The sequence below is a fragment of the Stegostoma tigrinum genome, chromosome 28 (genome assembly GCF_030684315.1).
Source record: "Stegostoma tigrinum isolate sSteTig4 chromosome 28, sSteTig4.hap1, whole genome shotgun sequence".
Lineage (NCBI taxonomy): Eukaryota > Metazoa > Chordata > Chondrichthyes > Orectolobiformes > Stegostomatidae > Stegostoma > Stegostoma tigrinum.
Window position 1 is genome coordinate 43,273,946 of NC_081381.1, and position 17,020 is coordinate 43,290,965.

Sequence of the window (17,020 nt, forward strand, 5' to 3'; positions counted from 1 at the left end):
AACATGTCATCCAAGGAGTGGGAGGGGGAGTTGAAATGGTTCATGACTGGGAGGTGTAGTTGTTTATTGCGAACTGAGCGTAGGTGTTCCACAAAGTGGTCCCCAAGCCTCCGCTTGGTTTCCCCGATGTAGAGGAGGCCACAATGGGATCAGTGGATACAGTATTACATTAGCAGATGTGCAGGTGAACATCTGTTTGACGTGGAAGGTCTTCCTAGGGCCTCGGATGGAGGTGAGGGGGAGGTGTAGGGATAGGTGTAACACTTGCTTCGGTTGTGGGGAAAAGTGCTGGGGGTAGTGGGGCTGGAGGGGAGTGTGGAGTGGACAAGGAAGTCACGGAGAGAGTGATCCCTCCAGAAAGCCCATTCCGGGCCCTAAGAAGACCTTCCACATTAAACAGATGTTCATCAGCACATCTGCTAATGTGGTATACTGTATCCACTGTTCCCGTTGTGGCCTCCACTACATCGGGGAAACTAAGAGGAGGCTTGGTAAGCACTTTGCAGAACACCTACGCTCAGTTCGCAACAAACAACTACACCTCCCAGTCGTGAATCATTTCAACTCCCCCTCCCATTCCTTGGACAACATGTCCATCCTGGGCCTTCTGCATTGCCACAATGACGCCACCCAAAAGCTGCAGGAACAGCATCTCATATTTCGCTTGGGAGCCCTGCAGCCCAAGGATATCAATGTGGACTTCACAAGCTTCAAAATCTCGCCTCCCCGACCGCATCCCAAAACCAGCCCAGCTTGTCCCCGCCTCCCTCACCATTCCTCCCACCTCAAGCCCCACCCTCATCTCCTACCCACCAACCTCATTCTGCTTCCTTGACCTGTCTGGCCTCCCTGGACCGACCTATCCCCTCCCTAACTCCTCACCTACATTCACCTTCACTGGCTCCAACCCCGCATCTTTGACCTGTTTATCTCCTCTCCACCTATCTTTTCCTTTATCCATCTTCTATCCACCACCTCCACTCTCCCTATTTATTTCAGAAATCCCCTCCCCTCCCCCATTTCTGAAGAAGGATCTTGACCCGAAACGTCAGTTTTCCTGCTCCTCTGATGCTGCTTGGCCTGCTGTGTTCATCCAGCTCAATAAAGTATTATATCTGATTGTATTTAAGCAACTTCTGAAATTTGCACATTCTCACAGGCACAGAAAGAAATTGGATAAAGCTGTGGGCAATTCTAAGTATCACCTCCTCTCTCCTCATAGCATCTCAATAAAGTCAGCAAAAGTCTAAAATGTACTTTTGTGGAACAGCAGCTGAAGAGAAAAATCTAGGGTCATTTAGATCTTGCAATTGACCATTCCTCAAAACATTTTCAATCAGCTAATTTGCTTAGACAGTATCCCTTACTTGGCTTCAAGCTTTAAGTTAACCATTATTCTTGCACAGATTGCTATTACATTTTAGTACTTTGGACAATATTTCCACAGGAAGTGCTGTTTTTTTCATTCTGTTTGTACAATGCACATTCTCATCAACTATTTAAGAGGCACTAAATCCAGACGCTAAACAGAGATTAGAAATTTGGTTGCCCATCTGGGTGAGCGAAGGATACCAAAGCCTGTGTTTCAAAGTTCTTTTACCGTCAAGCTCTTCCAAACCAAGAGAAACAAGCACACAAAGATGTGCTTTCTTGAAACTGAATAGCATGGAGGTTAAAAATATTAGAGGATAAACCCTCTTTCCTACATTAATTGAAAACATGTCACTGATGGTGAAGTGTGTTTCTATTTTGTATCTTAATGCCATAATGGGTGATATTAATTGAACTTTTCTAATCTGATCATAACTGTCTGTGCATTTGCTGTGAAGTAAAGCAATTGAATGATTTGTATCACACTTCAACTCATTAAGTGCTAGCATGGTCTGCCACAGAAGGGACTAAAGGGACATACATGCGATGTATATAAGTATCCTGTTTGAATCACAGGACAGTGTTATTATTACAACTTCCCACATGCTATTGAGATCAATCCCCATAACAGTAAAGTCTGGGACCACTGGAGCAGTGTCTGATGTTACTGAACATGAGACAATATCTGTGGTGGATTCAAATTTATCGTATTAAATTTTCCTCAACCACTCTGCACATTATAACAGGCAGCCAGCTTCTTGATATGACCTGCAAAAAGCAACCTTATCAGTTTTTGGAAATTCAACATCATTAATCTGAAGCAATCTGCCTGTCCTCTGGTTTGCTTTGGACTGGGTGCAAACAATAGTGTTCAGTAGAATCATGTTCTTCATAGCAGTGATTTACCCTTGAAACACTTAGACAACAAAAGAGACCATCTTCATTTGCTGTGTAATGTTCTATCAAGGCTTTTATGCTGGGAAACGTTAATGTGTTCAATTGCTGGAAAAGAATACATACATATTATAATATGTTATAAGCTACTGTGTAAAAAAGATCATTTCATAATTTTAAAAGATATTATAATCATACCTGCAAATAATAGTTGCCTTCATCATTTTTACAGATGAGGTAATTTATCACACCAAATGGGGTCCTCATCATTAGTGTCCAACACTGTAGGGGGCCAGGATTCACCCACAATAAGAAGGCTCCCATTACATCACGTTTTAGTAGTGCTGTGGCATAATCCCTTTACAAAAATAATAAGATACGTGAAAAACAAACTCATTTTTGAAGTTTTCCAGAAAAACTCTTTTTTAATATGTAACTTCAGCTAAGCACTGAAAAAAGGTTTCCTTTTCAAGCAGTCATTATTAGTTGTTCAGAAAGTAGATTGGGAGAGATTGTATTGTGGGGGTAGAGGAGTGGCATTTGACACCAGGAGCACTGCCTTTATATACATCAACAACCTAAACATTGGTGTACTGAGTACAATTTTAAAATTGCAGATGACGCACAACTCGCAAGTGTTATTAACTGAGGGGACAATGGTAACAGGCATCAAGGCGATGTTTTGGTGCTAAATATGATACAATCATGGTGTAAAGAGTACAATTCCAAAAAGGGTGCAGGAACAGAGAACCCTGGGGACATATGTGCATACTGAATGTGGTGGGCTATGGTTGAGAAAGTAGTTAAAAAGACATCTGATTACAGGGCTTTATAAGTAGAGTGAAAACAGACAGAAGCAAGAAAGTTATGATAAACCTTTTTAAACACAGATTTGGCCTCAACTGTATTGTGACAATTCTGGGGACTACACTTTAGGAAGGATGAATGGCTTTAGATAGGTCTCAGAAGTGATTCATGGGAATGGTTCCAGGAATAAATAATTGAAGACAAAACAAAAATCTCATGGAGCTCTGGGAAAAGGGTAAGAACTGCAACTAGCTATATTGGTCGTACGATGAGTGAATATGACAAGCCAAGTCCATTCAATTGTGCTACAGCCTTTCTATGATTCCACAATCTCTATCAATGTCTTGAATTGATGATAATCATTATTCTGCCAAGTATTATTTAAAATTTCAGTTGCACAAATAGCAACCAGATGTGCAATAGCAATACAATCAATCAGACAATAACATTCACATGTGCAGATAAACACAGAAATCTGCAAGATGCTCTCTAATTTGCTGTATCTTCCACAAGCTTCACTCTAAGCATATACCACCAAGGGATAGCATTGATATCCATTTAAGGGCATAAGGTCGCAGTACTTACCTGCTAGTGACCATGACATGCTAGAAAGGTTTGTTCATGTAAACAATTGAGTGACAGTTATGTTGGTTCTTCCTTTGGAACCAGGAATTATACACAAGCTAGACAAATGGTAAATCTGGACGCAACACTTCATCGACAACGCTCGCAACTTTGTAAATGGTTCTAGACTGACCCAAAGTCCCACCTGACCAGCTCGCCTAAAGGGCCAGCAGCACCCCCCAACTACATACACAACAGTAGAACAGTGTAACATTAGAGATAATGGGAACTGCAGATGCTGGAAAATCTGAGATAACAAAGTGTAGAGCTGGATGAACACAGCAGGCCAAGCAGCATCTTGGGAGCAGGAAAGCTAATGTTTCGGGCCTAGACCCTTTATCATATTTTCTGATTTTCTGATGAAGGGTCTAGGCACGAAATGTCAGCTTTTGTGCTCCTAAGATGCTGCTTGGCCTGCTGTGTTCATCCAGCTCTACACTTTGTTATAACAGTGTAATATTACTGGATTGGTAATCCAGAAGCTTACAATAATACACTAGAGGCATGAGTTCAAATTCCATCACAACACAGGAAGAATTTAAACTCATTTAATTAATCATAATGAGAAACTGGTGCAGACATAATGATAACGAAACTCTCAAATTGTTGTAAAAATTCATCTGGTCCGCAAATGTCCTACAGGGGAGGAAAATGACCTCCATACCCAGTCTAGATGAAATATGGATCCAGACCCACACAAGTTTGGTTGGCTCTTAACTGTCCTCTGAAATGACCCACTCAGTTACAGATGGTTTGTGAAGGTCTACTCGAGGGCAGTTTGGGATAACAAGAAATGTTGATCTTACATGCCAAGTTCACATCCCAAGAACATCTTCCTAAAAAGAAAGTGCCATCAACCAACTTTTAGCATTGAAGATTAACTTTTATAAATGTAAAGTCTCATTCTTTCAGAAATGAATTATTGATGGAGATATTTAGAATAGTAAAATTAAAATAAAATTTAATAAAATTGTTCTTTGTTTCTTTTGCCTCTCTCCAAATTCCATCTTTATTACCAGCCTTTTAAATTTTCCATGTAATATTTGATTTTACATCAAGTTAAACATTCTAACTTAAACTTCCTGGTTTAAACTCTGCAAGGTATTTACACATTGGCTAGAGAACTAGAGAGACCTCTGTATTTTTGCCTCCTGTGAGGAAGGCCTGCCAAACTGTGCCAAACAGGCACTTCTTCAAGTGTAAGGACCTTAGAGAGAGCAAAAGCCTCCCTATATGAGTTGCTGGCCTCTGCTGTACAGTCCTAATGCAGGCAGTGGACAGGTGGCAGCCACTGGCAGAGCACCCTTGGAGAGGCCTAAGATTACTGAAGGGCCCAGAGTAAAAGCAGTAGTGGCATCAGCATCAAGGGATGTGGGTGGCCCTTGTCAGGTCACTCGTAATGCCAGTGCCCTGAAAGCATCATTAGCCTTTTGGGCTTCCCAGAGTAGTGTCTGTTTTGCCTGCCACTGGCTGCTACCAGCAGTGGAAGAACAAGGCATTAATTACCTTAAGGGCCTCAATTAGTCAGATCAGGAGGGTCATCCATGCCCCTTTGTTCCCCCAACTTAATTAAGTCGGTGATAGGAAGGTGGCGGGGGTTCCTGTCTGGTATCCACCAATCACTGGAGGGCACTGAATTCCAACCTGTATCCCTTGGTGACTATTCTTTGAGACAATATCGCTTGCACTATTTATGCAGATTCCTTTTTTTCTTGGATTGCACTGGACATGACAATGAGTTGCCACTAAAAGCCACTGAAAATTCTGGATAGTTGCAGCGAATGCCATTCATGCACCTTTGACTACAAAACTGGGATCACTAATTTCACAATTTGTTTCTCATTTAATTTTAATGTATTAAGGTGCAACACATTTCAGAATTTTGAAGTTTGTACTCAGTTTCTTTGAGCACATTTTATTCAGTTTTATTTTTGATATATTCATCCATTTTGCTTCTGGTTAGACATATGTATGATACATGTTTAGTGCTTAAAGTTTTGTCATTCTCCAAGTCACTGCTTCCTTTTAGTGGTCTCCCAAAGAGGACCATTCTGGCTTTTACTGAATATTTGGGCAACAGGCCTTTCTTATTTCTCAGGGGCAGGCAATGCAATGAGCTACCACCTTTCAAATTGTGTGAAATTCTTCATTGATTTGAGTACACAGAGATGCAACCTTCTGTATGCCCAAATACATTTATGTCTGGGTAGCATCAACACATGCAGTCTAACTGGCAGGATTCTGAATTTGGACAAATAAGTGCTGACAATGCCTGTATTCTCTGTCTGGAAAAAATAGCATTGAGTACTCAGATGGGCCTGGAAATAGAGATACTTAAAGTTAGTAAAATTTCAAGTTAGTAAAGTTGTTGGAACTTTTTACATTTGAAAGTACTTTCCAGTGTTATTGGAGGTGTTTTATTCCATCTAGCAGAAGACATTTCCAAAACCTCATGAGGGGTGGAGGATCTGGTCATCTGTCTACATAAAGGCTGGAGCATATGTAGAGAAGCATGACAAAGCTGCTGGCTTTGCAGCATGACAGGGAGATGTATCAGAATCTGCACAGAACGTGCTCTGCAGCATCCACTTTACTAAGGTGGAGCTAGATTCCTCCCAGCTGTCTGACAGGCCATGAATGAACCCAGCGTTTTCAAATATATCAGAGATAATGGGAACTGCAGATGCTGGAGAATTCCAAGATCATAAAATGTGAGGCTGGATGAACACAGCAGGCCAAGCAGCATCTCAGGAGCACAAAAGCTGACGTTTCGGGCCTAGACCCTTCATCAGAGAGGGGGATGGGGAGAGGGAGCTGGAATAAATAGGGAGAGAGGGGGAGGCGGACCGAAGAGGGAGAGTAAAGAAGATAGGTGGAGAGAGTATAGGTGGGGAGGTAGGGAGGGGATAGGTCAGTCCAGGGAAGACGGACAGGTCAAGGGGGTGGGATGAGGTTAGTAGGTAGCTGGGGGTGCGGCTTGGTGTGGGAGGAAGGGATGGGTGAGAGGAAGAACCGGTTAGGGAGGCAGAGACAGGTTGGACTGGTTTTGGGATGCAGTGGGTGGGGGGGAAGAGCTGGGCTGGTTGTGTGGTGCAGTGGGGGGAGGGGACGAACTAGGCTGGTTTAGGGATGCAATAGGGGAAGGGGAGATTTTGAAACTGGTGAAGTCCACATTGATACCATATGGCTGCAGGGTTCCCAGGCGGAATATGAGTTGCTGTTCCTGCAACCTTCGGGTGGCATCATTGTGGCAGTGCAGGAGGCCCATGATGGACATGTCATCTAGAGAATGGGAGGGGGAGTGGAAATGGTTTGCGACTGGGAGGTGCAGTTGTTTGTTGCGAACTGAGCGGAGGTGTTCTGCAAAGCGGTCTCCAAGCCTCCGCTTGGTTTCCCCAATGTAGAGGAAGCCGCACCGGGTACAATGGATGCAGTATACCACATTGGCAGATGTGCAGGTGAACCTCTGCTTAATGTGGAATGTCATCTTGGGGCCTGCGATCGGGGTGAGGGAGGAGGTGTGGGGACAAGTGTAGCATTTCCTGCGGTTGCAGGGGAAGGTGCCGGGTGTGGTGGGGTTGGAGGGCAGTGTGGAGCGAACAAGGGAGTCACGGAGAGAGTGGTCTCTCCGGAAGGCAGACAGGGGAGGGGATGGAAAAATGTCTTGGGTGGTGGGGTCGGATTGTAAATGGCGGAAGTGTCGGAGGATGATGCGTTGTATCCGGAGGTTGGTGGCGTGGTTTGTAAGAACGAGGGAGATCCTCTTAGGGCGGTTGTGGCGGGGGCGGGGTGTGAGGGATGTGTTGCGGGAAATACAGGAGACGCGGTCAAGGGCGTTCTCGATCACTGTGGGGGGAAAGTTGTGGTCCTTAAAGAACTTGGACATCTGGGATGTGCGGGTGTGGAATGTCTTATCGTGGGAGCAGATGCGGCGGAGGCGGAGGAATTGGGAATAGGGGATGGAATTTTTGCAGGAGGGTGGGTGGGAGGAGGTGTATTCTAGGTAGCTGTGGGAGTCAGTGGGCTTGAAATGGACATCAGTTACAAGCTGGTTGCCTGAGATGGAGACTGAGAGGTCCAGGAAGGTGAGGGATGTGCTGGAGATGGCCCAGGTGAACTGAAGGTTGGGGTGGAAGGTGTTGGTGAAGTGGATGAACTGTTACGTGGAACAGTACCTCTTCCGCACCTATACAGGCCCCAAACCCCACCTCTTCCTCCGGTACATTGATGAGTGTATTGGCGCCGCCTCTTGCTCGCCAGAGGAGCTCGAACAGTTCATCCACTTCACCAACACCTTCCACCCCAACCTTCAGTTCACCTGGGCCATCTCCAGCACATCCCTCACCTTCCTGGACCTCTCAGTCTCCATCTCAGGCAACCAGCTTGTAACTGATGTCCATTTCAAGCCCACCGACTCCCACAGCTACCTAGAATACACCTCCTCCCACCCACCCTCCTGCAAAAATTCCATCCCCTATTCCCAATTCCTCCGCCTCCGCCGCATCTGCTCCCACGATAAGACATTCCACTCCCGCACATCCCAGATGTCCAAGTTCTTTAAGGACCGCAACTTTCCCCCCACAGTGATCGAGAACGCCCTTGACCGCGTCTCCCGTATTTCCCGCAACACATCCCTCACACCCCGCCCCCGCCACAACCGCCAAAAGAGGATCCCCCTCGTTCTCACACACCACCCTACCAACCTCCGGATACAACGCATCATCCTCCGACACTTCCGCCATTTACAATCCGACCCCACCACCCAAGACATTTTTCCATCTCCTCCCCTGTCTGCTTTCCGGAGAGACCACTCTCTCCGTGACTCCCTTGTTCGCTCCACACTGCCCTCCAACCCCAACACACCCGGCACCTTCCCCTGCAACCGCAGGAAATGCTACACTTTTCCCCACACCTCCTCCCTCACCCCTATCGCAGGCCCCAAGATGACATTCCACATTAAGCAGAGGTTCACCTGCACATCTGCCAATGTGGTATACTGCATCCACTGTACCCGGTGTGGCTTCCTCTACATTGGGGAAACCAAGCGGAGGCTTGGAGACCGCTTTGCAGAACACCTCCGCTCAGTTCGCAACAAACAACTGCACCTCCCAGTTGCAAACCATTTCCACTCCCCCTCCCATTCTCTAGATGACATGTCCATCATGGGCCTCCTGCACTGCCACAATGATGCCACCCGAAGGTTGCAGGAACAGCAACTCATATTCCGCCTGGGAACCCTGCAGCCATATGGTATCAATGTGGACTTCACCAGTTTCAAAATCTCCCCTTCCCCTACTGCATCCCTAAACCAGCCTAGTTCGTCCCCTCCCCCTAGTGCACCACACAACCAGCCCAGCTCTTCCCCCCCACCCACTGCATCCCAAAACCAGTCCAACCTGTCTCTGCCTCCCTAACCGGTTCTTCCTCTCACCCATCCCTTCCTCCCACACCAAGCCGCACCCCCAGCTACCTACTAACCTCGTCCCACCCCCTTGACCTGTCCGTCTTCCCTGGACTGACCTATCCCCTCCCTACCTCCCCACCTATACTCTCTCCACCTATCTTCTTTACTCTCCATCTTCGGTCCGCCTCCCCCTCTCTCCCTATTTATTCCAGCTCCCTCTCCCCATCCCCCTCTCTGATGAAGGGTCTAGGCCTGAAACGTCAGCTTTTGTGTTCCTGAGATGCTGCTTGGCCTGCTGTGTTCATCCAGCCTCATATTTTATTATCTTGGTTTTCAAATATATGTTCATTTAGCACTTACCTGTAAGCCATTGCATCAAGCTCCTCATCAGAGTCCTCTGCGGCAATATGTCTGTCATCTCACCCTCTGGTAAGCTAAGAAGCAAATCATTTTTACTCCATCTGCTTTCAGCACACTCATACCCAGTGACTCACTATATGCTGATCCAAACTATACACCAGACTCCAATGTAAATGCAGTGCTAGAGTCTGTTTTGGTGGTTGCATTTGTCAGATTGTTACAAAGGAGCCTGTTCATCACTGCTGCGCTGTTGTCTCTGCCTTCCTTATTGGGCTGCTGTGGATGTGCAAGCAGTGCTGTTAAGTCTAATGGAAAGGCAAAATACTCATTTGCTGGAAGCCCAAAAGTGAAAACAAAAAGTGTTGAAAATATTCAACAGCGCAAGCAGTATCTGTGGAGACAGCAGAGTTAAAGTTACAGATCAATTCATTTGATTATCTGAATCAACTGACCTACTGAGTATTTCCAGAAAGCACAAATCAGAAGGCCAAAGTTGTTGTGGAGGAAGGGGGTGGGATGAGAAGCAAGAGGTTCCTGGTCACACCATTAGCAGTCTGTTCACACAAGATAGCATAAGATTTAGATGTAGATTCTTTTTTAGATTTAGATTCTTTATTGTCACGTGTACTCAAGTACAAAAGTACTGGAGTACAGTGACAACTGTAATGTCGCCACACAAGGTAGGTACAGAATCGTAAGAACAAGGTGGAAAGAAAGAACAAAGTTAAAAGTTTAATAAAAATAAAGAAATGAAGCCAGAAGTCAGACAGTAGTCTTTTGAAAGTGCTTAGCCACACTTGGACCACACTTCCTACAAGGGCGCGATCTCCTGCTAATTGCCGTGTTTTCCCCACACAGTCTATTCCAGGACTCCCCGTGGCGGGCCTACCATGCCACTACCGAAGCAACTGTCGCTTCTGTCGATCCACCATTGACTATTGATTCAGGCCTACTGCATTGCCACAGCTGACCAATGCTGACCGTAGATGCTACCTTTTCCGCTGACCACAGAAGATGCCCTGCCATTGAAAGCTGATCCACTGCCACTGTCTCAAGTCCTGCACTAGGCCCAGTAATGTCGAAGGTGCCTTGCTCTGCTGCCATCTCTTGCCACTGGGCCCGCAATCGCTGCCATTGTAAGCTCCCTAAAGACTTGTTCCCTCCATGCTGGGCTCGCTGTCCCCAAGGAGCAGACTCCTGCCTTCGCTGCCCCATGTGCTTGGGAGGTTGGGCCCACTCACATCCTGCTGAGGACGCTGAAAGGGACTGTCTTCAGCCACAAGGAACGGCCAAATCCACTCTGCTGCTGTAGCCAGCACCACCTGGACAGAAGCCAGCAGGAACTTGAACTCACCTCCACCTTCTCTGCCGTGAATCTACACTGCTAGGTCTACTTGTTGCTACTGATGCTGTCAGTGGAATGGAGTTCTTCACCAAGAGCTAAGTAAAACAAAAGAAGGAAAAAAGAGTTAAGAGAGAGAGAAAAATTAAAGAAATTAAAAGAAAGCAGACAGAGTAAGTGAGCCCTGGGCTCAGAAACTCTACTCCAATTCCAGATGGTGTGCAGGCAATTGAGAAGGGGAATAAGTCAGGATATACTTCAAGGTTTTCATTGATATCAATTGCTGTGGGCCCCATCACAGCCATGATACAGAGAAACTTTTGCTTTCCAAGGTTCAGAAGATGAAGGCGTCATTATTCCCTTCTAGCTGTTCTCTGCTGCCTTCTATTGTGTGCTACTTTATCTTGCACGAGTGAGGGCAGAATGTCAGTGGTTATACAGCAATGTGTTTGGATGATACACCTGCTCTAGCTCAAATCATGGAGAAATGTGGAGGCAGTGAGAGATAGGTGTGTGACTGGCGACATGTGAGGGTAAGGCGTTACTTGGATGTTAGGTTTGAATCCTGAGTGCCAGGGAGTGTTGCTGAGTGACAAGAGGAATCTGGTGAATTAAGCAGCACCTGGGAATGGTGAAGTAGTGAGTAGATGTCTTGTGATGATGCAATCAATGATGTTGACCACCTGCATGAGGTCATAAGTTTTCTTGTGGTATTACTGCCAGATTCTCTGGTTCAATGCCATTCCTGGATACTGGCTCCCACTTTCTTCTAAGAGTATTACTTGAAGGTGTCCTAGAAGGAGTGCAATGAAGACTCACCAGACTGTTTTGGGATTGGCAAAATATTGCTTTGAGGACAGATAAAAGAAACTGACCCTATGTCCTCTAGAGTTTAGAAGAATGACAGAGGATCGCATTGAAGCATACAAAATTTTTACAGTGCTTGACAGGGTAAATGCAGAAAGAATGCTTACTCTGGCTGGTGAGGTCTAGAACCAGAGAACACGGTTTCAGAATAAGAGATAGGCCATTTAGAACTGAGATGAGGAGGATCTCTTTTCAGAAGATAGTGAACCATTGGGATATTTGGAATTCTCTATTCCAGAGAGCTGTGAAGGTTCAGTTATTGAATATATCCAAGACACAGATTAATAGATTTCCGGGTATTGAAGATATCAAGGGTTATAGGGTCAGTATTGGAAGATGGTGTTGAGATAGAAGTTGAAACAAGGCATAGTTGCATGCCAGAGCAGGCTTGATAGGACAAATGGCCTACTTTTGCTCCTATATACTTTGTTGCTAGACTCATATCTAAAAATCAGGGTTGATGAATTTTTCACTATAATTGAACTACCTGTTTAGAATTTTAATTCAGGCCTACCGTATTGCCGCAACTGACCAACACAGACCGCAGATGCTACCTTCTCCGCTGACCACAGAAGATGCCCTGCTATTGAAAGCTGATTTACCGCCACTGCCTCAAGTCCTGCACTAGGACCAGGAACGTTGAAGGTGCCTTGCTCTGCTGCCATCTCTCGCCCCTGGGCCCACAATCGCTGCCATTGTGAGCTCCCTAAAGGCTTGTTCCCTCAATGGGATAGGGCAAAGATGGTTTACTGCTTTCTTTAAATGATACTGGAAGGACAAAATCTTATCTTGAATCACTCCCAGGTATATTGGATTAGCATTATGTTTTAGTCCCTGACCATCCATGTAGATTTGCAGTTCTGGCATTGTGGGGTGGAACACACTGATTATGTTTTTAGAGGGGTTCAATGTGGCGCACGATGTGCTGTGGTAGTCTGCAATTTTTGTAACGTCTTTACTAATGACCTGGTCTAGGATGCGGAAAGATGGAACAAATGGCACAACAGATATTAACTGCATAGGATAGCTCATGAGATGTGGTTGTTGGCACATCAGAGTCATATATGTTGAACATTATTGAGAATAGCATTGATACCTGTGGTAGTCCATTAATCAGTCATATCCATGCATTTCTCACTTGTCCAAGATGGACTCTAAATCTGTTGCAGAGGGTTGCTTCAACAACTGTCCCAGGCTGGAAGTACTTTGGTAGTCTTTAGGAGCAGGTAGAGTATCATAGTATTAGTATCATTGGAATTTGTAAGGTGAAGTGGCACTGTGCAGGTCTTTATTTTCTTTCAGAAGCCATTTTCAATATAGGTGGCGAGTGCCAGAACTTGTGTGATATGCTGCACCCCATATGGAAACCAGTTTTGTTGACCTTATTTCCAGAGATAGCTGTTGCAGGATAAGACACTCAAATTTCTGAAAGCACATAGTAAGTGTCGCTCTCCTAAAGGAATATGAATCAGCTGGTGACCTTGATGGAGCAGACTACTTCATTGAGTCTCTTAATGTTGTACTTCTACATGCTGTACTTGATGAGGGAATTTCAGCAAGAAATCAAATTCACTCATTTCAATTGGAGGCACTGGAGCCTGATTTTCTATCTTCTAGGAGCCCAAGAATCACCTGTACTAAACAGCCCACCAGTCACTGTGAACCATGTTGCAAGTCATCTGCTGTAAGAAGCAAGAACATCGTTGGAAAAGGAAACAAGATGCATCATCTGTAATACACTGAAAAAAAAAGCAACACCAGCAATATGTAGAACATCCTTTTAAGATTATAGAACTGGAGAAAACTTGAAGCGGCTTGCAATGTGGCAAAGCAGTGGGATAATCAGAATTCCTGCAATGACTGTTCCCCTGCGCTTGTGCCTAGCTTTGTTTTAATTAATTCACAGGATGCAAGTGTCACTAGCTAGACCGGCATTTACTCCCCATACCTAACTGCCACAGCACAGGTAAGAGTCAACCACATTGCTGTAGGCCTGGGGTCACACGTAGGCCTGCCCAAGTAAAGGATGGCATGTCTTCCCCTAGAGGGCCTTTGTGAATTTTAGTGAATTCAAATTCCACTATTTGCCATGACAGGATTCAAACCTGTATCCCCAGAACGTTACCTGGGTCTTTGACTGACTGGTTTAATGATAATACCACTGGGCCATCCTCTCCCAGCTGATTCGCTTCGACATAAGAATCAACATGCTGAAGCTCCCAAAACTGTGGTAAGGCTAAAATCATTGCCATTCCAAAACCTGGAGAAGATGTTGCTGTGGAGGCCAGTTATTAATCAATTAAGCTCTATGAAATGTTGCTATAAATGCCTTATGGCTAAGGTCATGACATTTACAGTGTTAATGTCTTCTACTTTGTGAATTTATTTCACTCAAGCATGAATTTCATTTACATTCACCTTAAACCCACAATTCCTTTCACTGACAAAAGTAAACACCTGTTCAGTGTACGCATTAGATCATAATTATGAATTGTAATGTTAAATTTCTTAGTTTTGTAGAATTACCTTGTGGCTAGGATAGTATACAGAGAATTTTCTTCTGAGATGTTTGCCATGGTTGTGGTTGGAATAGGGATAATGGGCTGAACAGCGTGTTCTTGTTTCCTGCTTTATCATCTTAGTTTAGAAGATTGAAGGTTGTCCAAAATTATCGAATAGAAATAAAATTCACCTTGGGCTTTTTTATATTTAAAATCTAAAGGATATTCCATCAAATGTTCTGAATATATCTGGCTACTGCTCAAATGACAATCCAAAGTTAAAGAAAACAGCTGGATTGTATTAGTTAGAATGTTCCACCCATTTGTCCAAGGATTAAAACATTTTATTGCCAAACTGAATAATTCTCTTTTCAGTTAGAAGTATACAGATTTTACTTCCTCTCCTACTGATTCATCAGCTGAGACAGGGAGCAGGTGAGCCACTCTCAGGACTTTAACAAATCAATTATGGATCTAGAGTCTGGGAAATTTGGGTGATCCGACCATGGCCCTTCATCTAATTTGTTTCCACGCCCAGTGGAAATATGCCAGCACTGGTAAATCATGCAGAGAAGTAAATGGCCTGAAATTCAGTAACAGTGTTTTTCCATACTTTGTACTGCATTCCGTTATGATTTTTAGAAAACAGTCAACTTTGACGTTTTTCCAAAAAACACAAACAGATCAGTTTACAGCTGTGATGAATCAGCCTGTCTGAACAAATTCAGAAGTGTTTTATGTTCCTGCTCCCTGATAATTCTAAGACAGTAATGGCAAAAACGACTCCACAGATCCCAAATATCAAATGGATCCTGACTGACCTTGCCCCAACCCATTTTTCAAACACAGAGAATGCTGGAGAAATACAGTAGATCTGGCAGTATCTGTATGCAGGGAAACAGAATTAACATTTCAAGTCTGGTATGATCCCTTTTCAAAAGTGAAATATGTTGGAAAATGACTTTTTCAATACTTTTGAGAGAATGAGGCCCATTACAAAGGACGAAGGATTTTTTAATGGTGAAAGAGAAGTATGTAGAATAGTGGTAAATTAAGCTGTGAAGGGAACGAATTGATCCCCTCTACTAAGTTCAAAGTAAACAAGATTCAAACAATACAAGACTGTAATAGAGTCTTATAGTACAGAAACAGACCAACGTGATCCAATTTGTCCGTGCTGACCAGACATTCCAATTTGACCGAGTTCCATTGCCAGCACTTGGCCCATATCTCTCCAAACCCTCAGAGATAATGGGAACTGCAGATGCTGGAGAATTCCAAGATAATAAAATGTGAGGCTGGATGAACACAGCAGGCCAAGCAGCATCTCAGGAGCACAAAAGCTGACGTTTCGGGCCTAGACCCTTCATCAGAGAGGGGGATGGGGAGAGGGAACTGGAATAAGTAGGGAGAGAGGGGGAGGCGGACCGAAGATGGAGAGTAAAGAAGATAGGTGGAGAGAGTGTAGGTGGGGAGGTAGGGAGGGAATAGGTCAGTCCAGGGAAGACGGACAGGTCAAGGAGGTGGGATGAGGTTAGTAGGTAGCTGGGGGTGCGGCTTGGTGTGGGAGGAAGGGATGGGTGAGAGGAAGAACAGGTTAGGGAGGCAGAGACAGGTTGGACTGGTTTTGGGATGCAGTGGGTGGGGGGGAAGAGCTGGGCTGGTTGTGTGGTGCAGTGGGGGGAGGGGACGAACTGGGCTGGTTTAGCGATGCAGTAGGGGAAGGGGAGATTTTGAAACTGGTGAAGTCCACATTGATACCATATGGCTGCAGCGTTCCCAGGCGGAATATGAGTTGCTCATATTCCGCCTGGGAACGCTGCAGCCATATGGTATCAATGTGGACTTCACCAGTTTCAAAATCTCCCCTTCCCCTACTGCATCCCTAAACCAGCCCAGTTCGTCCCCTCCCCCCACTGCACCACACAACCAGCCCAGCTCTTCCCCCCGACCCACTGCATCCCAAAACCAGTCCAACCTGTCTCTGCCTCCCTAACCTGTTCTTCCTCTCACCCATCCCTTCCTCCCACCCCAAGCCGCACCCCCATCTACCTACTAACCTCATCCCACCTCCTTGACCTGTCCGTCTTCCCTGGACTGACCTATCCCCTCCCTACCTCCCCACCTACACTCTCTCCACCTATCTTCTTTACTCTCCATCTTCGGTCCGCCTCCCCCTCTCTCCCTACTTATTCCAGTTCCCTCTCCCCATCCCCCTCTCTGATGAAGGGTCTAGGCCCGAAACGTCAGCTTTTGTGCTCCTGAGATGCTGCTTGGCCTGCTGTGTTCATCCAGCCTCACATTTTATTCTCTCCAAACCCTTCCTGTTAATGTACCCATTCAGATGCATTTTAAATGTTGTAATTGTCCCAGCCTCCACCACTTTGTCTGGCGCTCATTCCGTACACACGCCACCCCCGTGTGAAAAAGTTGCCCCTTGGGTCCCTTTTAAATCTTCTCTCACCTTAAACCTCTAGTTTTGGACTCCCCCACACTAGGAAAAAGACCTTGACTACTCACCTTATCTGTGCCCCTCATGATTTTACAAACCTCTATAAGGTCATCCCTCAGCCTCCGATGCTCTTGGGAAAAAAGCCCAGAATATTCAGCCTCTTCCTTTATCTTAAATCCTCCAGTCCCAGCAACATCCCTATAAATCTTTTCTGCAGATGAACGAAAAAAGATGGACTACAGACATATAGTGGTCAGTTTCTGAAGTAACTGAATTTAATTTGATGTTTTGAGGCTGTAAAGTGCCTTAATGGAAAAAGTGTTTGTTCCTCAGGTTTGCATTGTGCTTCAGTGGAACACTGCAACAGGTCCAGGACAGAAATATTAGCAATGAGAGCA

At 45.1% G+C, this 17,020-nt stretch overlaps 1 protein-coding gene across 1 annotated transcript in view; it reads right to left on the reverse strand.

Annotated features, from left to right (window-relative positions):
• Positions 1-1,117: 1,117 nt before the first annotated feature.
• sh2d5 (SH2 domain containing 5) overlaps positions 1,118-17,020 on the reverse strand; it is a 97,146-nt gene continuing 81,243 nt past the window's right edge. The window contains exons 9-10 of the mRNA XM_048561631.1: positions 2,464-2,623; positions 1,118-2,373 (exon numbers count right to left, since the gene is read on the reverse strand). Of these exons, the coding sequence (XP_048417588.1) occupies positions 2,182-2,373; positions 2,464-2,623 (352 nt within the window). The 3' untranslated portion in view covers positions 1,118-2,181. The remainder of the gene's footprint in view (positions 2,374-2,463; positions 2,624-17,020) is intronic.